Source organism: Xiphophorus maculatus, chromosome 7, assembly GCF_002775205.1.
Source record: "Xiphophorus maculatus strain JP 163 A chromosome 7, X_maculatus-5.0-male, whole genome shotgun sequence".
Taxonomy (NCBI): domain Eukaryota; kingdom Metazoa; phylum Chordata; class Actinopteri; order Cyprinodontiformes; family Poeciliidae; genus Xiphophorus; species Xiphophorus maculatus.
In genome coordinates, this window is record NC_036449.1 from 21472430 (window position 1) to 21500353 (window position 27924).

At 36.6% G+C, this 27924-nt stretch overlaps 1 protein-coding gene across 6 annotated transcripts in view; it reads left to right on the plus strand.

Moving 5' to 3' along the window:
- epha3 (EPH receptor A3) overlaps window positions 1–27924 on the plus strand; it is a 106447-nt gene that overhangs the window by 17688 nt on the left and 60835 nt on the right. For all 6 annotated transcript variants that reach the window (XM_023336861.1, XM_023336863.1, XM_023336864.1 and 3 more), the window contains one exon: window positions 545–1205. In XM_023336861.1, coding sequence (XP_023192629.1) covers window positions 545–1205 — 661 coding nt within the window. The remainder of the gene's footprint in view (window positions 1–544; window positions 1206–27924) is intronic.

Genomic DNA, 27924 nt, shown 5'->3' on the forward strand with positions numbered 1-27924 from the left:
AAAAAAAACACTATGAGATTTTTGTTAATATTTAATATTAATTATGCAGCTTCACACAAATTTAGAGCAACTGAGATGGAAACATCACACTTCATGGCTTATCTTAGAGATATTTTCACAGCATCCTAATAGAGAAAAATTGGCTATGGCAGCAAGTTTGCTTTTAATTAATTTGAATCATTTACAAAAGATCTGGTAGTGTGATTTTTTTCACCCTTAAGTGTTTATTAGATGTTTAGTATTCAGAAAGAATGAATCTGGATCTAAATAATTCATTATTAAATGGTTACAGGGTGGAGATAACTATTTTTCTCTCTATCTCCCCTCCTTCCCTCTTTTTTCCTCTAATTCCAAACCCCTAATTGTCTTCAACATTATATGAATCTCTTTGCCTCTATTTTCTTCTCTTTTCACCATCTTTACTCCCATTCTCACTTCCTAATTTTCTCATTACTTTCTTTATTCGCTGTATTTCTGTTCTTTTATTCCTTCCTGCTTCCCTCTGCTTCTCCTTTCGACCCCTCCCTCTTTTTGTTTGTTGCAGTGGGAGGAGATCAGTGGTGTGGACGAGCACTACACCCCCATTAGGACCTTCCAGGTCTGCAATGTGATGGAGTACAGCCAGAACAACTGGCTTCGCACCAACTGGATCACTCGCCAGTCAGCGCAGAAGATCTACGTGGAGCTGAAGTTCACCCTGCGGGACTGCAACTCCATCCCACTGGTCCTTGGCACATGTAAGGAGACCTTTAACCTCCTCTACCTGGAGACAGACGATGACCAGGGAAGCCACTTCAGGGAGCATCAGTTTCTGAAGATTGACACCATTGCTGCCGATGAGAGCTTTACCCAAACAGACCTTGGAGATCGTATCCTCAAGCTTAACACTGAGGTGCGTGAGGTGGGCCCTTTGAGCAAGAAAGGTTTCTACCTGGCATTCCAGGACGTGGGTGCCTGCGTGGCTTTAGTCTCAGTCAGAGTTTACTTTAAGAAGTGTCCACAAACTGTGAAGAATTTGGCCTCCTTCCCTGACACTGTGCCCATGGACTCCCAGTCCCTGGTTGAGGTCAAAGGCTTGTGTGTCAATTACTCAAAAGAGGAGGAACCCCCACGAATGTACTGTAGCACAGAGGGGGAGTGGCTCGTGCCTATTGGGAAGTGTCTCTGTAACCCAGGATACGAGGAGAGAATCAGCACCTGCCAAAGTAAGAAACTTTTTAAAAATATTTTTTTTGCATTCTTTAATGTCCAATGTCTCATCTCTTCCTGTGTGTGGAACCTCTCTGATCTAAATAAGTCAAAGACCTTTCCGAGGTCACAGATTGATGTAAAGACTTCTACACTTCATATCTGTCAGTTTAAGGGCTTTAATGTGAAATACTTGGTCTTTGTGTGCACATTACATACTTGACTGTGGATGCATTCTGTTTGGGAAACCTTCAAACAAATCCAAGGCTCCTGAGGTGTCTCTGGATAGGTTGCCCAGCTGTACACATGTATCTCTCTATATGTAGACGATGTGTTATCCAGGTCCGTCAGCAGGCGGGTGCAGCCGGCAGTAATTTGGTAGTAACCTTTTCTTTGACACATCATTAGCTTTGGAAGATTTTAGCTAGAACTGCACAGACAGATCCGACAAAGGGAATAGACTGGAGTGGATTATAATGGAATAGCTGTGGTGATGATTGTGGGTGCGGGTGAAAGTATGGCAGGAGGTTAAACTGAGATTGATGCAAATATCTTTGTATATCATTGTCTGGTCATCATGACTGTTCTGCTGCTTGCACAATCTTCACACATGTTTTGAAAGGGAAATTGTTCCTGTTGTAGTTCCTTGGAAAAAATTTCTTACAGACCAACACAAACTATAATGTAGTTGTGAAGCGGGAGAACGTAATTTATCAATTTTAAATGTCTTAAACTCTGGAACTGTGGCAGATGTCAAAAATCAAAATCAAATCAAATTTTATTTGTATAGCACATTTCAGCAGCAAGGCATTTCAAAGTGCTTTACATCATATCAAACACAGAAACACAATGCAACATAGAATCAACAATCAAAACACGACATTAAGTCAGGTTCCATCAATAAATTTGTAATTGATTACGTTTCCAATACAATCCTAAACAGGCGGGTTTTTAGTCGAGTTTGCATCCATAGAAGGTTTACCTGTTACACTCCTACTGTGTTACATGGAACAAAATACCTATTGCTATTTTTATTCCCACTCACGCTCACAATCACACAGTTTAAAACGATGTAGACAGCATTTTAATGGACTTCTGGCACAAGGCTCCGTACACCTCTTTCACGGAATTTCGAGCAGGGACTATGCCGTCCCTCACTGATTTTTGTGCAATGCTATGGTACCTATTAGTGTCTAGAATTTACAGGGTTTCCGTTACGCGCAATGACCCTCAGTCACTCGTCGTTTTTCTTCCGGCACCAGGCTCCGTACACCACTCACGGAGCCTGGTCATGTCCATGTGTCATTAGATGTGGATCACAATCCGGTCTTTATAAATGTGCTAATAAGAAGCCATGTATGAAAGAAAGCCGTAAAGTAAGTTTTGTTTGCAGTTTGTCACAATCCATGGAGAATACACAAGAAACCTGAAAGAAACTTGTAGAGGTCACAGCCACATAGCTCAAATTTCTTTCCTAGTTTAGTGATCTAAGCCTATTTTTTTGGCATTTACGCCACATGCTATGTAGAGTGTGAAACAAGCCACACAGAACTCTAATTACACCATCCTTGGGGTGAAGAATGGTAGTTGCAATGTTATGCTGTGAGGATTTTTCAGTTGGGACAGGGAAACTGGTCAAAGTTGATGGGAAGATGGGAGCTAAAAACAGGGCAATTGTGAGAGAAAACTTGTTCGGAGCTACAAAAGACTTGAGACTCCGACAGAAAACGTAATCTTACTGATCTTGAGCTTTTTACAACTTGTCTGTCTCTAGATGTAGGAAGACAGTAACTACTTCCTATAATGGCTTTAAAGCAGAAACAATACTGAGGATTACAGCAAAGAATATTCCATTTTGCATTCTCAGCTTTTGTAGCTTGTCCCAAACGGTTCCTTGTTCATCAGTGCTTTTCTCTCCAGAGACATGCCCGGTGTTAATTAAAGATCAAAGGCAGTCTACTAGGTCAAGCCCCTGCTGTCAGGGCCAGGGGACGCTCTTTTTCTGGAACTCTGGACTCCAGACAAGCATTTTCGCATCGCCCAGATGCAAGGTTAATTTTAGTCAGCATGGCTGGATAAAGTCAGAAAAAAACAATATAATAAACAGAGACCGGGAATAAAATATATATCGAATGAATATATATTTCAGTGGCTAGAAAAAGTACATAACCTGTCATATTTTTGTTGCATTTTTCTATCTGTTATTCAGACTTTCTCAAAAATGTAACAAAAGAACAAGTTTGATAGATATAATGGAATGATGTTATGGAAATATATGTTGGACTCCCATCAACACACCCACACACGCACACGCACACACAAGCCCTCACCCCTCCCACTTCGTTGTCACCCTCCATTCGCTTCCTGCGTCTCTGTGAATTGTGTGAATGTTTGGATGTATTTGACAATCTCTTATTAGTTTCAGAGTGCTCTAATGGACTCTAATAAGGTCTTGTGTTACTACGGAGTGGGACAGCTGCACCAAGAGGCCCCTGCAGCCCCCTGCAAGCAGCCGTCAGGGGCCCCCATCATGCCGCACGCTCACCAGGCCCTCTGTGTTAACAGATAGATGGCCAAATGGCGTTAGGTCGCCATATATGCTGGTACCATAAAGAGGTGGAAAACATATTTACAAGGCTGCACACATGGAGTAAAATGATAGAAACAGATGCGTGAGGGATGGTTTATCAAGTATACACATGTTACAGATGCTCAAGCCGGCACATGTTGTGAAGCTTTATCGCATTAGTCTGTGATCTATTTAAAATTTTATTGTAAATGGACATGAAAGCCTTTAATTGTACTTGTACAATCCACTGTGATTTTACATTGAGAAATCTGTTAAAAATGTCTATCATTTCTAAGCTAAAACTGCAAAATCAGCTGTGAAAAGTTAACTGCACCTTTAAATGTAAGTTTTCAAATTACATTTTTCTTGCTAAGAGAAAAAAAAACTGTCCACCTAAGCCCTACACAAAAATAACATTTGCCCCCATTTTTAAATTGCGAATTAACTTTTATGTCTTGGACGCCTATGTTCAACTTTACTAGCCACACCCAGATCTGAGTACTATTTGTGCTAAAGAATCACTCAAAGCAATCTCCCTGACAACATAAAGCAGGCTAAATGGTCTTAAAAAGCCACACGTCATGTGTTTTCTAAAACTTTGGGAGTCCAAAGAAATGCAGTGAGCCATTATCTACAATTGGCAAAAGCATGAACAGGTGAAAAATCTTTACAGATTGACCTTCCAAAACTACTCCGAGATTTTTTTTGGTTCATCAAAAATGTCCCAAATTTATTCAAATGCATGTCTTTTAGGTTTATGGTGCATTCATACTTTCACAAAATGCCATGCTGGTTTGAATAAAATGTTCCCCTAGATTAAACAAAATCATAATTTAAAAACTGTTTTTGTACTTACACAGAGTGTCTTTGATTTTTTTTTTTTCTATAAACTGGAAACAAAGAAGCATTGATGGAAAAAATATGGAAAGAGTTAAATACTTTCTCACACCACTGTCTATTTTCAAATGAAAGAAGAGAGGAGAAACATTTACTAGAGTGGTGAAATTATTAAAATAAACTTTATTTTTGTTTTCATTAATACTTTAATGTAGTTTCTTCTATTTCAGTAAAATATTTTATTAGTGGGATTGTGGGAGTGTGAGAATATTTGTTTTTATTTCCAGAGACTCTAAAGTATGTTTAACTTAATTATTTGAGTACACACCACTAATAGACAATCATTGCATTGTTGGGCTGTAATTTTGTGTCCATGTTTGTTTGCTTGTGTGCAAGGCCATAGTTGCTGGTTAAATGTCAGACTGTTTTTTCAGTGGCGCCGTTGAAAGAAAACACACACTCTGCCTGGGTGAGGCCGTGAGAGTACATATCCAAGCTGCAGATATATGAGAGTACATGTACTTTTTTATTTTTTTATTTTTCATTTTTTTGTGGAGGACTGAATGCATTACTGGAACGATTCAATGAGTATTTATGTGAACATATTTTAGTTATATGATCCTTATCAGAGCAGCTGGTGTCAATTGATTTATTCATCATGTAGAAATTCAGCGCTGATGCAGAGTAATCAGAAATGTCCAACATGTATAGTGGTGTCACTCGTCTGGATTACTGTATATCTTGCAAGAAGCCTTCAGCTTTTCCACACAAATGTGAAGCCAGATCTAATCTCGCTAAGTCCATCTTTCATCTGTCAATACAACAAAATGGAGCAGGTGAACCTACTCGTATCTACCATCAGTGTGAAATTCCTGCAACCTTAATTTGATCCTAAAACAGCTAACGGCGGCCTGTTTGTGAAAACTGTGTGTGTTAAGAGGATTGTGTGTCGGTGTGTGTGTCTATGTGTTGCATGGGCAAGCAGCTGTTCTGCTGTACGGTGAGAGGAGATCCAGGTTTACATTCTTGCTGGATTTATCAAGAAACAAAGCCCTGAAACTAGCCAGCTCCACAATATTCATTGTACTGCAGAAAAAAATCTTTGCACAAAGACACACTATCAAATCTACTTCAAGCTCATATGCATCACTTGCCTGAAATTGTTCATTCATTTATTTGAAGTGAAGGATCTGGCTTTATACACAAATGTCTTGTTTTGTCAGTTTCTCGCTTTCAATATTGTTCCTACTTTTCTAAGTCCTTTTAGACTTAAACAATATATCAATATGACCTAGACTTGATTTATTACATCAACCCGGCCTAGATCAGTCTTGAAAAAAGATATTTTAATTTCAACAAGACTTTTACCTGGGAAATTGAATAATATAATTAGTATTCAATTCAATGCAATTAACACTATATTTATATAGTATTAATTCATAATAAATGTCGTCTTGAGGCACTTTACCAATAACTTCCTTTAAATTCATTCAGTCATAAATTACAATTCATCCTTCTGACTAAACTGTAAAAAAATTGACATGTTCAGATTAACATTTTTTTCCTCTCAGCAATAAAAAAGGAAAGCTAATTAAAAAATAATTAATCAAATTAAATTAAATATTATATATGAAGTATTTTTCTATATATCCTTTTTTCCTGCAAAAGTAACACATAACTATAAATAATATATATATATATATATATATATATATATATATATATATATATATATATATATATATATATATATATATATATATATATATATATATATATTCTAATCTATTATTAATATTAATATACATTTATAGTTTTCTGGTTCACATTTTTGCTATATATCATCCATAAAACATAAATACAAACACAAATAATCAATAAATACTCAGATTTTATTTTTAATTTTTTTGTGGGTGTGTGAGTTTCTAGCTGTCCAAAATCAAACAAAAATGTCTGGTGATTGCTCCTTCTCTTTCGTCCCACATGTTCTTCTCATCCCACTGCCTGATGGTCTTGGCTGCCGAGTTCAAAGCACTTGGTCCATATCACGTCAAATGTTTTATATCACTCTTCACTCTCCGGCTTAAGTGATTTAGCGGCTGCCCTTGTGCACAGAATTGCTTCGCTCTCAAGCAGATATTTTGAACTCGCATTATACATCTTCCACTGAGGCTGTCACGCGAGCCTCCATCAACTTGACCAATCATATACTTAGGCTGGGCCTGAGCTGATTTATTTTTGCTTTTAATAATAACCAAAGCTCTGTTCAGCAATATTGTGTGCTCACGCAATGAATTAAATGATTTTCTGTAATGACATTGTGGCTGCCTCTATGTAGAACCTGGTGAGAGCACACAGATAGATTTTTGCTCTCTTTCTCACAGATGTTTCAAAAAAAGTTTGCTCTTGAGTCTGAAGTAATCAAATTTATATAATTCAATCTTTATTTTATGGTTCAATAAAGATTTCTTTATTACTGTACTCACTGTTCCTTTTTAGAGATCTAAAGTATAGTACATTTAACAATAATGGATAAAATATGAAAATATCATCATTATAATACGCTGTGTTTTTTATTCGAATTAATAAATTAAAATGATGCGTCACTGCAGAGCTCCCACATTTGTGCTGACTCTTTCCTCATGATTTTCATCAAACACATTGGTCTTTGAACTACATTTTTTTTGTATATTTGTCTGCCAGACTGTTGAGATTGAGTGCTGTGAATACATGGAGCTGCTGGCTCTCCTCTTGTCCCCTTGGAAGGACTCTGTTTGTTTTTGTTGGCCATTATATAACCACCGGCTCTCACAAAAACACGTCAGTTCCACACACACTCACAAACCCCTTTGAAATCCACACACACGCACAGCAGTGGTGCTGTCTGTCCCCCATGAGTTGCAGCAAGCACAGTGTCTTCCTCTTGTCCAGGACTGAAGAAAAATACTCAGTTACTTTGGATCTATACCCAAGCATGTGTTTGCATACTGTATATTTATATGTGTGAGCTGTTACCCTTTTCATTGCATTGTCTGTATCGGCGTACACTCACAATGGGCGAAAAACAGGCACTACATAGTCCTGTTCCTACTGAAAATTCCCTGTTAAAGGGCACCTTCACTCTTTACGGTTGAGTATCCTACACTTCCGCTACAAATTTCTAAACCGAATCCAGGCAGTCAGATCAATTCAATCTTTCCTGTGCGTACTTGTTTGGGTGAACCAAGGATACAGTACAGAGCTTTGTTCTAACACTGGTGTTCTGTTGCTTAAGTCTCCTCTCCTCTTCTCTTGTCAGTTTAGCTTAGAGTGGAGGCTTTTGCTGCTGCAACTCTTTGGCTGTGTGCTCCCTGGCATTTAGCCCTCTTGGACCTGAAAAGAAGAACAGAGGCGGGAAAAGAAGGACAAGCCCTGAATTGAGTGTTCTCATAGGAAAGGTCTTGAACCAGATTGTTAACAGTATATTTGCCAGATTCAAATCTACACCCGGGCCCTCTTGCCATAATAGACTGGTGATCTGTCCAGGGTGGGCTCCACTACTCTCACGTTGACCGCTGGAAGGCTTCAGAACCTCCTGTGACCCTGAACAGGATTAGATTGGTATAGAAAATGGATGAATGGAAAACTTGAACCATTTGCCCCTCGGAAACTATGTGCAAATATTTACATTAAAATACAACATCCTTTAATCAATCTTACATACAGTAATACTAATGTACAAAATTACCTACAGTACTTCCTGGTCTCCAGCTGCCAAAAAGCTTCTGTAAATTTTACAGAAATGGTTTTACAGTGTTTTCCATTTGCAAAGACATCTGTAGCAACTCACTCTGGAGAAGTTTTCTGTAGACTTAGAGCATTGGTCAGATGTTTCATAGATTAAAAGTCACTTTCATGATCACATAAGGAATCATTGTACTGTATCTAAAGTTGGATAGGTTACCTGGCGATGTAGTTACACTGTAAAGCCTCCTGGTTTGGAAACAACTGGGCTATTGGGTTAGATCAGCAACCAAAAACTGTTTCAAAGCTTAAAGTTTGTCACAGAAAAATAACGATTCGCGATTTGTTTAGACATCCTTGAATCTGATTAAGAGATGCAGTCCTGATTCTGAAAAAATGTCATGCTTGGACCCTTAAGAAGAATTGTTTCATAAATATGTTGGGACGGTTGACATGGTTGCATCATTAGTCTGTACAAATCAATAATCACATGAGCTGCTGTAAATTTTTCATTAGTTTATGTTCTAAAGAAACCTATTTTACATTAACTTTATAACACATTAAGATAAAAAATAACCTTCTCTTCCTGTCATTCTAAGCTATGTAACATATTTTAATTTATTTACTTATTGTGTTTCCCTACATGCCATTCTATTTGTCATTTTGATTGATTTGACTATAATGTGACAGAAAAGTAGAAAAATTAAATTTCCATAATGTATAAAGTTAAATGAAGGAGATTAAAGTCATTATTCTACAAGCCCAAAGCTGAAAGCAAGTAAACAAATGGCCATTTAAAAATGATGTCTAAGCATATATTTTGATATTGCCTTTATTTCATGGTCGTAGTGGTTTGAACTTGTCAGGAAGCACCAATTGATTGGCCTAAAATCAGTGTTGATCAATATAAAGCTTCCATTGGCCTAAAGACAAAAAGGAAAACATCACTCGATGGCACTGACCAATATTGTGTGGTGTGTCCTGGATCTACTTTGCCCTTAAACTAACAGGATTTGTTAGACTTGTAAGATTTATACAAAGATATACAGTATATCTTTGTATATATGGCGAAGTTTGTGAAGCTGTTGCCTTGCAGCAATAAGTTTATTTTGCTCCTTCATTATTTTTCCCTTAAATTAAGCATTTGAGTTTCTTTTTAAAAATTTTACTTTTTTATGTGAAGCAAGTAATGCACTTTTCTAAAATTGAGTTTTCTGGGGATTTTCAAAATAACTGAAATTTGGATATAATCAATACTAAAAAGAAGACTATGTGTTTATGTATAGGCTTTACAGCCATTCCTATGATGGTGTTCTGTCTGTCTAAGACGCACTTCCCTGGTGTGAACTTCAGAACCATGTTCCATTCAAATCACACAATGCTTTGTTCTACTGTGATACAAATTAATGGTACTATATCACTCCTAAGTGTAGTTGTAGAGCCTTAGGACACTAATATGGTTAATTAACACAGCCAAATGGTAGACTGTAATTATATTTTTTACTCATAAAATATTAAGAATCATATGTCTTAAAAAAATTTCTTACTGCATTGAAAATCATATTGAGCATAATTTTTTCTTAGTATCATTTGAAACTTTTGTGTTGTGACAAACTTAGTTTGCAGTTCTTTAAATGTGGCTAAAATAGCTTACAGATCTATGTTGGTACTTTTTATAACATATTTTTTTTGTTCATTTTTCATTGTTTGCAATACAAAAAGGATTATGTTGATACTGGCTGTAAATTATTAACATCAGCCCTAACTTTTTCTATAAGTGCATCCTTACTGTGGAAATAAAATAAAAGTGGAGCTAGGGCTGTCATGCTGAGAACATAACAGTAATCATATTTACTCTCTCCGTAAAGCAGCAGAAGAATTATGTGTTCTAAAGGAAAGAAGTCACAATAACCAAAACATAGAGTATGATTATATACTATTTTCAAATTCAGCCTAAATTAGTGCAGTGCACACCAAACAAGAAAACCTTTCAATAATTTAATATGTTCTTAAAGCAAATACAGTAAATTGAGCCACCACTGCCATACAAAATATGAGATTAATGTATCATATGTTTTCTGATGCAATGTATGTCAACCCCATTTAATTTACAAGATTCTTCTTCATCTGTGTTTGCACACATAAAGTGGCTCACATCAGTGGATTTTGTGAGTGCTTCTGAGTGTGTGTGAATGTGTTTCTGGCATGGAATAGCAAAGGAAGCTGTAGCCAGGGACCCAGAAAAGGTTTGTTCATTCTGGGTATTATTGCCTGTTTGCTTTTCTCTTTTGTGGGCCTTCCAATGCAGGCTGGGGGCAGCGGGTAAAGCCTGTCACCCCGGGGCCCTGGTGCTGCTGGGACTTCAAAGCTGTTGGTAACCACAGGCTCAGGAATTCAACTTAACTCTGAGGCTGACGCATACACACAAACACACGCCTGCACACAAATATACACCAATGCATAGAAACAGAATGATGCCAGGAGACTGATGGAGGTCTGAATGCATGGGGCGTTTGTTTGTTTGAGAGGCCCTGCTTGCTGACTGAACATCTTTACAGTAGGTAATTTATAGGTTTACGTGTGTATGTGTGGTGTGTCATTGCATGTATATCTTCAGTAGATTCTTTAAATGTATCATGAATTCATAGACACAGACAATTGTAATGGCACCCATTTTATAGTTGTTTAAAAACACTTGCAAGAAATAGCTCCATAGCTGCACACAGACAAATTTAGAGAAATCCAACCTTTAATGTGTGTCTGTTTATTTGATGTGGGAAAAACATAAACTCTAATAAAACGACTTGTTTTTAACTAAATTCCCAGTGGTATAATTATTGGGACCCATAACCACTCAAATCCTTTTAAAACAAATGTAACAGAAACATTATTTTAATGTATACTAGGAACTTATTAGTAATGCAAAGCTTTCTGTTTCCCTGGGGTAAAAATACAGCATTACAGAGGCATATTTCACTTAGCTGCTGGTTGCTAGAAAGGACAAGGACCCACATTTATCTTGCCACCACACACAGTGAGGCTGGTGGTGAAGAAGGTAAAACAAACTCTTTAACGTTCACTGTTGGGGTCACCAAGTCTCCATCACAACCATGTAATACTTTTCACAAACAATTGCTTGGGGTAATAGCAGGAAGAAAAACTGTTTTGTCTTACCATTGCAATTTTACACTTGGGAAGATGGCTAAACTTGAGTGTGACATTTACTGAACATGTCACTTTTCAGCAACAAACACTACATTAAGAACTGGTGTATTACAGGATGAATATGTGTAAAAACTCTTCATGCCAATTGTTAAACATGTTGGAGGATCTGTGATGCTCAACAACTCAACACATGAAAATGGCTGACCAGACACAAAATCAACCTACTTCCTCAGTTCCCTGAACAAAATACTACTGAAAATCTACAGGGTGCACCGAGGGTAAGTAAGCATAAGAGGACCTCTGGATTTGAGAAAATATGAGAAATAATAGAAGAAGGAAAAGTCAATCCATCCCTCTCCATGCTTCAGCCTTGTGAAATATGCCAGAAGACTAAGTGCTGCCCTTTATGCAATAGAGATGTGAAAATAATTATCAGCAGGGTTTCTAAAACTTGTGGCATTGGTGATTAAGTTTCAGCAAGTATTTCTTAACATAATTTCTCCCGTCCCACGAATAAATTAATACATTACCTAGGTTTTCTAGATTTTCTTCCAGAAACTTTGGGAAAAAGTTAGGTCTGTGCTTTTAAAATTATTTCCCATGGGGACATCTCAATGTATGCATGGAAGCTCCACATGACCACTCTGTGGTTCAGCTTTAATAAGGTAGAAGGAGGGTATTATGTAAAATACCCCCCTTCAAAAACATACCTGGAGTGTTGTTTTGATTCCTTCATGCATGATTGAGGAATTCTTGCATCTCCTGTGGAAACACTGCCTATTTCCACAAAGCTCCTCCTTGGATCTGCAGTCCTCAGTTGAATTCCTTCCTCAAAGAGCACAGTCTTCTCCACTCAGACCCTCCAGACTAGCGGCAGCAGCAATTAGCAAACTGTGAGTCTGCTGAGCTCATTATATGGACTCCTTCAGTCCATTGCCACTAAGAACCACTGTAAACAACATCATAGAGGAGCATTGTGATATATATATACAGCATTTTTACAACTGAAGATAACATTGTTACTTTATTGTGTTATGAAATATCACAATGTGTCTGGAAAATACATAATGCTGCCCCTTTAAAATACTTTAGAGAAAGGGGGAAAAAAGTCCAGTAAGCCTAAACATGTTTCAGAAATCATTTGTTGTGTTCATTTATCGTTCATAACTTTGCTGTTGCTGATATAACTCTTTTGTGCTTCAAGATGCATGTTTCCGTCTGAAACAGGTGATAGCTACATTGGTCCACTGTGTAAAACACACAAAAACCTCAATGTTTCTTGCCACATTTCTACATTCTCAGGGATCTGCCACTAGAGTACGTCCATCACAACATTAGCATCTGACAGTGTTGCACCTTTTCTGTTGGGACTGGGCTCTTCACGCTCTGCGACAGACAGGGACAGGAGAATGAAAACAGTAGGAAACGTCTCGCTTGTCACAAAATGAATGTTTGGATACACGTGTAATGTAAGAGCCAGGGAAGGAGAAATGTCGGAGCAGAACATGGGAGTTAGTTTGTCATTTGTGATAAATGAGAGGAGGCAAGCTGGATAGACGAAGGAAAAAGTTGACGTGATCTGAGCAAGGAGTAAAACAAATGTCTGTCTTTTTGCTCATGCTGAAAACCAGGTACTTTGTGTAAGGTTTTCTTTTTGGCAACTTTATTGATATATTAATGCTGACATTAATTTTATTCATTTCACATAAAATAACTGTTTGACAATGAAAAAAAAAACATTTTTACCTTGCAAATGTCCTTTTATTTGAAAAAGATTTGGCCTGTCAGATGTGGTCAGTGGAATATCTTTGGAAATCATTCCGAATTTACTCTCCTGACAGATTTTTTTTTAACTTTGATGAGATTTGCATCTGTTAGCCAGGACATACACTTCATCATTTCTACTCAAACCAAATGACTCAACTCAAGAAACTCTTCATCCTGGTTTTGTTCTCTTTGTATGCTGAGATTTGAGAATCAAAAGGCTTCTTTGTCTTTCTGCTGCTTTGAATCTTCCTTACTAATACTGATTTGATTACTCTTATTATTTGTCTGCTATGCTTTAATACACCGTAAATTATTATCAGAAAATCCACCTCTAATCACGACTGTTTCATTGAATAATGATGTTTGTCGTTTTTAGCTAGTGTGGATCTCTGTGATCTCTTCTCTCAGAGGAAGCGCCAGCACACAAAGACAACTGAATATCATCCTAATAACAATTCTGGACTAAAATGATTGTGTGTCATTTTTAGTATAAATTAGTATCATATTCATAAGCAACAATGCATTTAAGATGTGATAATTTTATTATGAACTACAATATGTTGTAAAATACATGGTACAATACTTGGTTGTGCCCGAAGCTGTAACCTTAGGCTCTTCTAGGGGCTACTGCTATCAAGTGTCTCAGTTAATCTAAACACACCCTACAGGCATGTATAATAATGCGTATAGTTGTCAGAATCATTATGGACTCACTGTGAAAAGAGACCTTGCAGAGTCGTGAAAAGTCATTGTGTCACCACCTAAATGTCTCTTAAAATGGCTGTCTCTATTACAGATGTCAGTGTTTAACAAGCTTTTCATTTCAAAAGCAAAATCTTTATTTTTTTTTTTTCAGTTAAAATGCTGCAACAATTATAACACATATAGGCTTCCACTGGTCTTTTTGCAATTTAGAGGGTACAAAGCTGTGACTATTAAAGCCAGATGGAAGCTCACTAAAGTGGGACTGAACGTAAAATATATGGTGGGGGTAAAAAAGTAAAATAACATTTACAATGTTTAACATAATGTTTTATGTCACTTGTGCAAATCAACAAGTGACATGTTAAAGCAGTAACAAAATAAATACAGGAAAATTTAAATATACTTCTGTAATCATTAAATACTCAAATCTATAGATTGGCCACAGAACCGTAAAACCAATTATTTTACTTTTAGATGTTAAATAAACATTGACTGTTCACTTCTGCCCTGTTTTACTTATTGGACCAATGTCAATATATTAAAAACGGTCAATGTCAATGTTAATTGTTTCACTGAAGTATTTTAGGACTTGGCCAAGTATGCTCTTTTTTGTAAATCCAAATAAGGTCACTCAAATTCTGGCTTGATTTAGACTTGTCCTTTATAGACTTGAGGCTTGACTTAAACTCCTGGTCTGAGCTTCAAGTCTTAGTAAGAGATTTACCTCATGTAATGATTAGAGAAAGGAGACCGGTGTCTGCGATTCAGCTGATGTTTTACTGTGAAAGTATGCATCTGTCATTGGAGGGAAACATCCAGCTGAAAATATCAAAATAAAATCACATCATCTTTGGTTCATTCAGAAGTTGTACATGCATTTATTTATGTTTCAATAACTTAAGCATTGATTTGGATTTGGCTCTAACACTTTAGACTTGACTTGTACTTAAAAAAAACTCTGCAATTGCAAATGTGTTCATTTCATTGATGGCTTATTTGTTGTCACAACTCTAGGTTTTTGTTTACCTCCCCTCTCATTCTCAAGTATTTTGCAGCTGAGTTTAGACTCAGCTTACTAATTAAGAGACATCAAACCACGTTAGAACTACTGGTTCTGTTACATTGGACTAACTGGGGTAGAATGCAAAGGCACATCATATTTGTCAGATTTTTGTTTACTAAAAAATAAAGAGAAATGTAATTTATTTTCCTTTCACTTCACAACTGTCCAGCACTTTGTGTTTGTGTGTCACATAAAATCCAAACACTTTGTGGGTGTGAGAAAATGTTGACAAAAAAAAAGAAAAGCTTTTACAAGCCACTTTTACACAACTGATTTTCTCAGACTTTCAGGTCCATAAATACGCTGTATGCAATAGTGTACACGCCCATGCACACTAAAAAAGCAGTTTTGGGTAAGAGTCACTGTTAGTAAATATGCCTGCTGTAACAAGCATTTTATCAGCTAATAAAAGGATGACAAAAAAGTCTGACATAATCTCAAAGATGACAGCTTGATAACTTGCTATGAAAACTTTAATCTGATTTGAACTATACTTAATGTGCATCAGACGGGAAATTTATCTGTGCTTTCTTGGCGGTGAGAGAATCTTGAAAAAAAAAAAAAAAAACTTTAAAACGAGTCAATTTGACCTGCAACATAACAGGAGGGTTAAGACACACTCCCTTTTCTAATGTCACACAGTATGTTAGTTAAGATATTTTCCCTTCAAACATCTTTGAATTCCCAGATCTTAACCGGCCTTTCTAAGATGATCTATAGATTCTGACTCCATGCATCCATGATCCTGCCTGCTGCCACAGTTGACAGAGATGAAGTAAAAGGTCTCTGCACTCATATGTGGAGTACTTGAGCGAAACTTATCCACCCACGAGGAGCCAAGTGGTGACATTTTAGCTTCATCTGTGTCGGTTGACTTTGAAATGATGTCAGATGGAACAAAACGCGGTTTGGTGTGTCTGCATGTGTACAATCTGTGAGAGAGGAGTAGGTTATTTGTGTGTGATAAATGTTCAGCTGGGGGCGGACACGTATGTGTGTATCAGTTTGCAAGTGCTGATTAAACGCAGTCAGGCCTCAGTGGTCAAACCTTTAGCGTTCCCTGCACGGTACATTCTTCAACCGTTCACATTCTCAGTAGAGCCAAATATGGACATTCCAGCCTAAGACCACAGAGGACCACCTAAAAGTCCTGCAGATGTGTTTGTGCATGCATATTTTCCTATTCTGATATTTCCTTTGTGTTCGTCTAAGGTGACAACTACTTTCCTGGCTTTGAAAAACATTAAAAACATGTTTAAATTATTATCATATGTTGCCATTATATTCATGTCCTAAGAATTGCAAAAATAATAGAATTTCTCTTGACATGCTTTTATATCTGACACAGGTTAGTAGTTTTAGTTACCCCATCAGCCCTTAAGGTCAATTTTCATTAATAGTAGCCTTTGTAGCAGCAAGTATTTGCACTGACAAAATTGCTTCTTCTGTCAAACTGAAGCCCTCAATATCAGTCTTTGTCTCAGCCTCTCCTCTTATGACAGCTTGAATGAAGTGTCATTTCCACCAGGACAAAGGACCCAACCTTTAAAGGTTGAAGGATGCTTCAGAGATGAGCACTGACCTTTCTTGTGGATTACACACACACATTCACATATTCATCCCGCAAATATGCATGGCAGGTTAGAGGCAGTGAGAAGATTAGCCGGGCAAAATGGCAGACAGCAGTGTCCAACATGATTACTGTACTCATCATCCACAGATTTCCCACCTTCGCTTATTCATTTCCCTCCTCCCCTATCTGTTCAAATGGGTGGCAGGAGACATTTTTCAAGGTGAAGGTAGCAGGGCCCACACCCTGAGATACAACACACTGATTTTTTCCGTTCATTCTGCTCTGCTGGTCTTTCACTCTTAGGGTTCAATTTCAGAGCCTGAAGGTGATGTCAAAGTGCAAAATCTTGACAAATGCTTGAGAAAACTGATTAAAACAATTCCAAGACTACCCACTTTTTAGTTTTTCAAGGTCACTTTAGATAGGTTTGTCTTATAATTGAGGGGGAAAAATGTGCTATGATCAATAGATCTGTTTGTGTAACTAATATCTGGTAAATGGTTTTTCTTTAGCTGCATTAAAAGTTGCATTAAAAGTGTCAACTTTGCACTTTTCGGTAAATAATGACACATTTGAGAAAGGTTGTGTCAAACTTGTGTTAGAAAGTTGATATTAAACATGTCAACTTTCCATTAAAAGTTTGTTATTCACTAAATGACACTTCATGACCACAGTCATAAATATTTATGAAGACTCTTTCATGTTTATGACATGTATTGTCATGTTTATGACATTACCATATCAGTCTTGTTGTTAGTCTTGGTGCAGTTGGATTATGATATTCTGGGATATTGACATTACATACTCTATAAACAGTTTCTAATGTGTCAAGAATGTAATGTTATCAGAAACAAAGATTCACAGTTTTTAGGTTTCTCAAAAATATCACTAAAATCTTATCTTCTCCTCATAAAGCCATATAATGTTGTCTAATAAACTGAATGTGTGATTACACCCCTACTTATTAAAGAACAATGACACTTTTGTTATAATTTGTGTCACTTGTGGGTGCATTAACAAAGAGGATTGTAACTTAGATAAAAAGAGTCTATGTGTATTTTCAAAATCAGTATTAAGTTTACCAATAAATATATCCATTGTGCTTCTCTGTCATGAATTCTACTTGGCATTGCTGGGGTGTGTTTGCGTGTGTATGGAGGTGTTTGGGCAGGTGGGAATTACAGTTCAAAGTCTGGGTTAATTGAGCTGTAAGGTATTGATGAGAGCTCAACTCTAATGAGCTTTAGCCAATTAATCCATCGATTTACATGTAAATTGCTCCTGAAAGGTTACTGCTTGTGGTTTGGATCTGCATGTACTTACCATGCTAATGCTGTTCTGAGTGACAAATCAACACACATAAAGAGTTGAAGGGGTGAGGGTGTGATGGATTGTGTGACAAATATAGCTCCAGACTCCTTGATTGTTGGTTGATAGATTGCACTGCATTGCATTATCAGTTAAACAGGGTGTAAATTACTACGCCACAACTCAACCACAGGTGAACACGTATAATTATGATCCAAATGTCTTTCATCATGTCTGTCTTGTTTTGTTGTTTTTGTAGTGCCTCATTTTATTCATGCATTTTTTTATTTCATTGTCATTAAAGGCTCTTATAATGATTTGTTGTGGAAAGCTGCTGGAAATCCTGTTAAAATAACAACCCTCCACAGATTTGTAATTCCTCATGAGGAGGAATTGTGAGCTTATAAACTCAGCTGTTTCTGGTCACCAGTCAATTTTTCAGTACAGTCTCTCTAGTTGTCAAGTTTTATTTGAGCACTCTGCACTGAGAAAATTTAGGTGCAAAGAGCAGTTTTCTTATTTCAAACTGTCGTCAGTAAATTGTGCTCCTAAGAGACGTTGAAGTAAAAACAAAAAAAAAAAAAGATTTTGGAAAGTTTTCTTAGAGTTCATTAAAAAAGGAAAACATTATAATAATTCAAGCAGTTTTTCTTCGTTAGTTCAAAGCGGCACATAAATGTTTTGGATCTAATGTGAAGCCAATCACATTAAGTGTATTTTACTTTTTATTCCATGGTAATTTAGGTTTTCCGCAAAGCTTGAGGATGTTCTAGTAAAGAATAACTCATTGTTGTATTCACAAAAGGGCTGTGTGGTTTTTAAGTAAAACAAAGTGGTGTGGTGAGCAATCTGCTGTCTGCTAAGTGAGGTTTAGTGTTAATTACAGCTTCTGTTAGCCTAAACAAGATACTCAATAACTTGTCCAACGGTGGGGAAATTTTACTATTTTTATTTCTTGTAACTGCAGGTGATGTTGCATCTAAAACTAAGCAGGATTTGAGCAGGATTTTTTTGTCTTGCACTTGAGTTAGCTTTTGTGTTCATGTGTGAATGCATATTTAAGTTTCACCAAGACGATGTGAGGCTATGAAAAACATTCAGTCTTTGTGTTTGTGTGTGTATAATTGCATACATTTTGAGACTGAAACTAGCACATGTTGAAATATGCAACTTCCAAAGCTAACAGTTACTGTTAAGTAAGATATGCTGCATTATAATGATGCAATCTATCATTTCTTTCATGTCTTCATTCCTTTATCCCCTCAGTCCTCCATCACTGTCTCTGTGGCCTCATTAATTTAGGCTGGACTATTTATGGTCCCATAAAAACAATAGGGGAAAAAGAAGAAGGGTTTTACTGGCACAATACTTCCAATGCATGGGAGACTTCAGGATTTGTTGAACTAGAGGGAGCGCACCACATCGCTTTCAGTTAATTGCACTCAACCCCAGACATCTGTTTATCATTGGTGAACAGTTTCATGTACAGTCATGAAAAGATTAAGGAGGCTCTCCCTCCACTCTTACATTTCGTAAATCAGGTCATAGTAAAAAAATAAAAGAAAAAATGTATTTCTCTCCAAATTCTAAAATCAGGTACATTTGAAGTCAGATTAAAAACACACACATAATACACTGGCTAATTTTCAATTAATCCAAACGCAGCCAAAATTCTGCAGTATATGTAAAAATAAATAAGTGAACCAAAAGTGCTCTATAACAGCTTCACTGAGCTTCTTTTCTGATTGTTGGTCATTACCAGCTAACATCTAATCTGGTCTAATTTCTGACTGTGTCAGTAAAATTACCGTAATAGATTATTTCTATTATTATTTCTTTTTTTTTCCTTTTACTTTTTTGGCATTGTTTGCCAAGCAGCAGGCTTTTCTATTCAAGAGGAATAGAATTAAGAATTTTATAGGTGACTCAGTGACTGACAGCTGTCATAGAAATAAGCATCTGATATGCCAGATTCCCGGTAAAACCATAACTAACTGTAAGGTCAGATTTTCTGCTCCAGTGTCACTCCTGGTACTGGTTAAGGTGTATTCAAAATATTTATAATTTGTAGAGGTTCTTAAAAAATTTGAAAATAACATACAACAATATAGTCGTTTCAAGATACAAGCATTTTTTATGATTGGCAAGAGCAGCACAGTCATATGTAACTTTTTATGGTCATTTCTGTTCTTCAGACTCGCAGTGTCAAGTGACACTTGCTGAGTTTTAAATACATCTTCTGGATGTGTTTGTTTCTCTGTGATTTGAGTTGAAAAAACGCCTGAAGCTATTTGCTGCTATGGTGTTTCCTCCCTTTCAAAGCTCTGCCACTCTGTGTAAAGGCTCACCTTACTGTTTTCACTGACTGGCAATTCTCATCACTTCATTTTTTCCGCTGAGGCAGTATTGGTAAAAAAAAAACAAAAAAAACATTTGTTTTCAGTTGCCATTGTATTCAGCAGCAGCAGAAACTCTGCTGTGAACTGGCAGTGTAGACACATGGCACACAGGTGTCAATGCCTACATATGCTCTGAGTTTATCAAACAAAGAGCTACAAACCAATCTCAAAGCCTTCTTTGGAGCAGCTGAGCTCATGTCCTCAGTCAAAAAAGCAGGATATACATGTATTTTCTTCAGTGATGTTCTTTAATTTAATTTAATTCAATTCAAGTAGATGATATAGGACATTAGTTACTTGCTATGCATTTGGTCACAGATTTCTGCTTATAGCAATCAAGTTGTAATGAGATTTGTTATATTTCTGCCTTACTGTCATCTCTGATTAGCAGTAATAATATGTATCTCACTTATGTTGCTGAGATTCTACGAATCATAAACCTTGACATTTATTTGTGCACAGTGTAAACATTATTTATGCTGTGACTGGACTTTGAATTGGAGGCCAGTTACAAACTGGCTGCAACTTCCACTTAACTAAGAATGTTTCATTGATTGCTAACCACACAAACAATGCAAAGTATTATTTGCATTTAGATTTATATCTTTGGACAGTGTCAGAGTTATTTGTAATTGTACAATAATCATTACAAAATCATATATGGTTAAAAACATTTGAAGAAATAAAAAACAAAGAAGCAGCAGCACAACCAAGAGTCTGCATTCTATGGATATGTGTCCATCTAAAAGTTTGATGAGCACAAAGGTCATGAACTTTCTGACACTTTTATGTGTTTGTTTACATGTAACCATGACACGTCCTACATCTGCCTGCAATGACAGCTCTTCACCAGGTTTCTTTTTGATGATCGACTACTCTTTGTTGGGAGAGTGCGGGTTATCGCCCTGCTGCAGAGTGCAATACCATGTGTTTGCTCAGCAGGGGAACATTCCTGCTGGCCCCATGATTTCCTCAGGTCATTCATTCAGCTCTCTTCCCACTGTAATGGCATTGTGCTGGGGCTCAGCTACCCCACCAGGCCCCCCACGCTTCAGCCTTTGGCCTCCCTGACAGCGCTGCCCTTCAGCTGCCTGTCAACCACACCAAGGCTCCAGAGGGTGATTGGAGAGTGGGAGGAATGGGGGAAATGGGGCCAAGGATGAAGCAAACACTGTTAAGTGGTCACTTGCAACTGCTGTTTACACACATGCTATTTTTACAGTGAATATTTCTCATCAAACATTGGTTGCTACTGAAAGATAATTTGTACATTCTGGATTAAACTGTATCCAGGTTAATAGATGCTTTAGAATCTACTTGAAGAGAAAATATTTACTAATCCTTTAACATAAAATAGTATCTTCACTAATAACTGGTTTGTCTGCTAGCTTGTATTTGGCATTGAGAGGTTTAACAGTAAGTAAATGCCCTTATTGCACTATTGGACATCAAGCCTGTTAAAAACCAGCACTTGCTTTTTACAGAAGGTCTGGACTCTTGGCTATTGAGAATCGATTTAATCTGATTTTCCCAATCACTACTGTATGGCCAAGATGCATGTAATGTACCAGCTCAAACAAAGGAAGCTAAGTAATGCAGTTTATGACATTGACACTCACTTTGTTTCTTTGAGTAATGCATTTTGATAGTTGTAATAACTTATGCGAGTCAGTGGATTCTTAAATTTTGAGGAAAAAATAGACTTTGGCATCAAAGCAACTTTGGAAAAGCAATGTACCCTGTCCTGGTCAAGTTAAATGTTGTGATTTTATCCCAGTACACCTGCACTTTTAGAACAGCATATTATTCAGAGAGAACAAGATGTGAGGTTCCCAAAAATTCACTCCAACTCCAAAAAGTTTTAGTGGGGTCCATTTCATGCATTTTTAAAAGATGTTGGGCACTGCCTGAGATTTAATGCCTGGCACACCCTCAATAAATCATGTGACATTTAGTTTGGTTTCTTTTTTTAATTCCTGACCAGTTTTGTGGTCCAAACTTGTGAAACTGTACTACAAGAATTGCACATTATTTTGTTTATCTAACAAGTAACTTTATTTTCTAAAAACTAAAATCTACTTGTACACATCATTAACTTGAAAAAAGCTGTAATAGATTGTCTTACTTCAAACCTGCTGATCTTTTAATTGGACACAGTCAAAGTGGGTTTTGTGGGGAAGAAAAAAACAATCCTGGTCAGCACATCACTATTAAGTCTGCGATGTGAGAAATTCTTGTGTGAGACTCCAAAGGAGAAGAAAATAGTACCCACAAAACAGAGAAGAACGGCATCTGCCACCGGTCATGAATCCAATAAAATATACACAATACACATCTCTTCTCAAAGCTTTTCTTTCTTTCTTCATTATGCGTGTATAAAAAGGGCTGTTCATCATTATTCAGGGATAGAGCTGATTAAAGGTGATTAAGCCCTGCCCATCCATCACTCTCGCCTTTCAGCCTGACACTGGCTCCAGTGTTGGGGAGAAACTCCAACGTATCTATAAGTGATACAAAGAAAAAAAGACTGTCCATGGAGCTATGTGATTTTCCAAATATCACATTTACTTTAATTGCAAATAATTTCCCAAATAGGAAAGAATGATACACTTGGGTCTTAATAATTGATGCCTAATACTAAAATAATACCCAAAGGATTTCAAATTGTGGTTTTAATCTAAATGGGCCATGGCAGCTCATTCTTTACAAGATGCATTGGCAGCCCTCATGATGAATGTCTACTTTCTCCTGCGATGAATGACGACAGTGAAAGCCTTTCTCGCTCTTGCCATTCCTCGTAACAACAACCTAAATTAATGCTAACCAGTGTTTCCAAAGAGGACAGAGTTTCCTTGAGTGAGACTTAATTGATTGGATGTTTTGGTGTCTGGTTCTTATAGACAGTTTCACAGTTAATAACAGTGACAGTGTCAACAAACTATGTGAATTGTGGAAAAAAAGGAGCTTGACTAATTGTTCTGTTTTTTATATCTAGCCCATGGAGGCCTGGGCATAGTGGGTCTTTACTAGCATGCCAGAACCTATAAGATTTCTTACAATTTAATAAAGATGTTTTATACACCTGTAAAGAAAAAGAAAAAGAAAACTCCAACGACTCCACCTAGGGCAGAAAAAAAAATGTTGTAAAAGTGTTTTTAGACCATTGTGGGACAATAACACTCTTTTTATAATAGAGTGGTGGAGGTTTCATTGCGGTTTTTACAGAGTATCAAGTTTGGTTTCACTCACTGCGGTTGAGAAAGAATAAGACCAGACCAAGACCAGATTCTTATTTATAAGACAGAGATTTTGCTTCAAAGTATGTGAAAATGCTGTGTGTACAATTGAATTATTATAAAAACAAAACACAACTAAACTAATATTGCAGCTCTTACACCATGTACAGTGCCTGTTACATTTATTGGAACCCTTGGTTGAAATGTGGAAAAGGCCATGAGATATTATTACTACAATTGGAGAAGAAGGCTTGTGTAAAAAACAAAATGATTATTTGATTTATACACAATTAATTGGTGATGAAAAGTCTGATTATTAAACAGATTTTTTGAAAAAAAAAAATCTGTGTCAAAATTTTTAGCAATTTCTTTTAGCAACTCTTTAAAATGGGAGAGACAAAAGGTCCAGAATCAAAGGTAATACAGAACTCAGAAAATGAATGGAAAAAGTCTTTACGCTACATTTGTCCTTTTCTAATGTCTAAACAATGAAATAAGCCATAAAAATGTTTGAAGCACTTAAAAATGGATACAAGGGCACAAGTGCTTCTTTCCATACAGAGTGAGAAATTCAAACATATTTTAGGACACCAAGCAGAAGACAACAATTTGTGATATCAACTGTCTTCTGTAGTGACATGTTTGCTCATACTGAGGGATGGCTTTTAATTGTGCTACATGTAATTGGACCCTAAAGTAAACTGATGACTGGTTTGCATTGCATTTTTTATGAAGTTTGGACCAAATTAATTATGACTGTGTTGGGAGAATCAGTTTGTCCATCTATGTAATTGGTTCTTTTGGCAGCAGAACAATATGTGGTTGCTCTTGGAACAAGTTTAAGTGAAATCTGTGAGTGGTGCTTCTCGAGGACAAGAAGAAACCCTATAATTTAACGTCTTTGTTCCACCACAATGAGCTGGGACGTTTCGGACATGACTACACTAGCATTAGCTCTGCGGGGTTCTACTCTGGAAATAAACTTCTGCTGAATGTGTGCTTTTCTAGGTGTCCCAAACACCCAGTCATTGAAAAAAACATGTTTCTCTGCAAGGTCATGGACCGTGAAATGTTTTATTGCTGATAAAATGCTGTGCATCTGTGTCTTTTTTATAAATATGCTTCAATTTGAGATTTTGATACAATATTGGTTGTTTGGGTTGTATACTGCTCTCTTTCACTTTATACATTTTACTATTTCTTATTTCTCAAAATTTAAGTATGAAATTAATGTATAATCTAAAGATAAAATGTAATAGTTCCTAAACTATTAGTGGCACTACACCACACCATTGATGACTTCTGTTGTGGTTTTTTAAACCACAAAAAAAGTATTTTGCCCTTTGTAAAACCGAAATTTCGTTCTGTATACACCCTGTGCATGCAAAATGACAATAAAGTCAGTCTAAGTCTAAGTCTGTATCAATGATTTGGATGTATAGCTTAACTTTATATATATATATATATATATATATATATATATATATATATATATATATATATATATATATATATATATATATATATATATATATACAGTATATATACATGTCATTTATCTCTGTTTCAATTCTTGTATATTCATATATTAATTTTAGTCATCTGGGTTTATATTATTTTGCTTCTCTTTTGTTGTTTCACCAAGCTATAATGGATCTCTGGTGATTGGGCATTTTCTAAAATTACAGTAGTGCAGGGAGTTTATGTTGAATGGACCCATGTGAATAGTATCTATAATTCTGTCATCAGTGATGAGTTATAACACAACAGAGACTAGACAGACTACATGTTGTAAATGCATCCTAAATGAATCCTATGATTTTATCTGAAGTCTTTCTTGGTGTCATTTTTTTTTTTTTTCAAATTTCTTGTGAGCAATGCATTATATGGATTACTTGCTCAACGTGAATCATAAATGATAAATGCAAACAACAATTTAATGACTATTAATCAGTAACTTAATTGTCTAAGCACCTCTGTGTGCGCGTCTGCTGCTGAGGGCAATCTCAGTCTCAGGAGGAGGAGCAAGCAAGAAGGTAGGGAGCATGGCGTAAGGCGAGAGTCTTGATGTGTATTTGGATCGTGTCAGGATGTCTGGCCCTGTCTGTGGTTCACCTGCGCCAGTCTGTCATCCATACACACACATAAACACATGTGCACACATACATTTACAAATAAACTGAGAGAAATGTGCGCTCACTTGCATTCAGCAAGGGCAAAGATAGCATATATTCATACATAATCTGTGTCTGTCACCAGAATCACAAAGTGCTGATTTATAGAGAGTTTTATATCTCTCAGTCGTTGCATGAAACAGTAACTCTCTGGGTTTTTTTCTTAGCAGCAACACATGGTAGGACACCCGTGGAGAGGTGTGTCATTTGAGGAGTGATTTAGTGCTGTTTTGCCCTAACCACTGCTGAGACACCTGCCCTAGGAATCCTGCAGCTCTCTGTCCTATGGACACCCGCTCGCACATGTACACACACATTGCTCATCAAGGACGCACCCATATGATGGACACATTTGCACAAAGTAGTTTAGCACTACTATTACCACCTCATGCATCACTCCCCTGCAGATGAGACTCCATTTATCTGTTTCAGCAAAGCATTGCGGCTCATCGTTTAAAGCATTTAGATATAAATTCCAGAAGTTTCATGAGCCACTTAATCCTTTTTAGAGCAAATACACTTCATCATTGACTTTTTGGAGGGTTGATGTCAGAGCTTGTCCTTCTATTCAGGGATAATGGTTCTTGCGGTGTTTCTACTCTATCAGCTAAGTGTCAAGGTAATTTCTAAAATAGTCAAGAAACAACATTTATTTCAATCTAGCCAATGAAATTATGTGTCTTCCCATGATAATCCTAAAATTTTAAATATGGTTTATTTCACCAAAACGTAGGTTTTATTATATCTTCTCTGAAAGGATGCACTTCAAGTCAAGCACTTATGTATTTCTTGTAAAAGTAATTGTAGATACCCTCCTGGTAACCCCTTCACTGCAGCAGGAATCTGCACAGAACAACAAGGCTGGTGTGCAAAAAAATGCTACAACATACAGTAGCTATAAAGGAAGATATCAAAATCAAGTTGGAAGTCAGGGGAAAAACTGTTTAATAATATTGGTTACCTACAAAACACATGTGCATAAAACATAAACCATTTGTACACACATAAAGCAGTCACCAAGTGATTGCCTTTAAGTAAAAATGAAATGATCCTAAGCACATTGAAATAACAGATTCAATGGAGGTGTTCATGATCAAAATCTGTAGGTGTGCACAGACAGCTAGTTAGCGTGAAATCTCATCATAGAACAATAACAAATTCAATCAGTCCAAAGCTTTATACAAAATCTGCTTTTCAATGTTCTTTAAAGATGTTTTTCAGTCTTCAGTAAATTATAATTCTAAAACACTTGGAGAAATAGAAGTTAATTCATTTTCGAACTGGGATTTTTTTTGTGCACATGAAGCCAAGTCACCCACAAAAAACATCTTTTGCTTTCTGTTTGTTCTTTTTTTTCTTTCCTGAACATGAGAAAATGGAAAAAGGTATTTGATATGACTGAGCTGAGTAGGAAACTACAAACTGGCATGAAGCTGTGAACTTTATTAATATTATTTAGTTACATGGGGCCATGATCAAATTGCCTCTCATTGTATTCCCAGCGGCGTGTAAGAAAATCCAATTAGCCATCTAAGTTGTGTGCCACTCAAAAACATTCTGACCTTCAGTCCCAAGTCAGAAACCCATTTGTTCTATTCTAAGATGAGAATCAAAATGATAAATAAATCCCCAACAGTTGCCATATTAAGAACACTGTGATAGTTTAATATATTTTAAAAATGGCTGTAATACTTTTAGCCATTGAAAAATATTTCAGGAAAATGTATCATTTACACAACAAAAAAACCTGAAACTCTGTAAAATTTGCCTTCAAATGCACTTTTGAAAGTTCAAAAGACTTTATTTGTTTCTAAGCATTTTTTTTATTTCTGTACAAATGCTAAAATATATCAAAAGCAGTATAGATAGAGCCATCATATCGTAATTCTTTATGATATGATGAAGGAATAAACGTGAAGGAATGCATTGCCATGTCAAAAGCTTTTACTTTGCTCTGTGCAAAGTTAAAGCATAGAGCAAAGTGACATATGCCACATTCATATGACATAGAATGTGGATTAGCAATGTTCTAAATAATATTCACATATCTCCTCTGACACTGGCTAACTTTTTACAGCTTTATTACAAATAATCAGGTGTGCACATGTAAAAGAAATATTTAGCAAAGTATATAAATCAAAATGGGTTCCTTATTAGTTTTCTCATATCAGCATGAGCTGATCAAGTGTGAGATGGTTGCCTTTGGATACTTTTGTC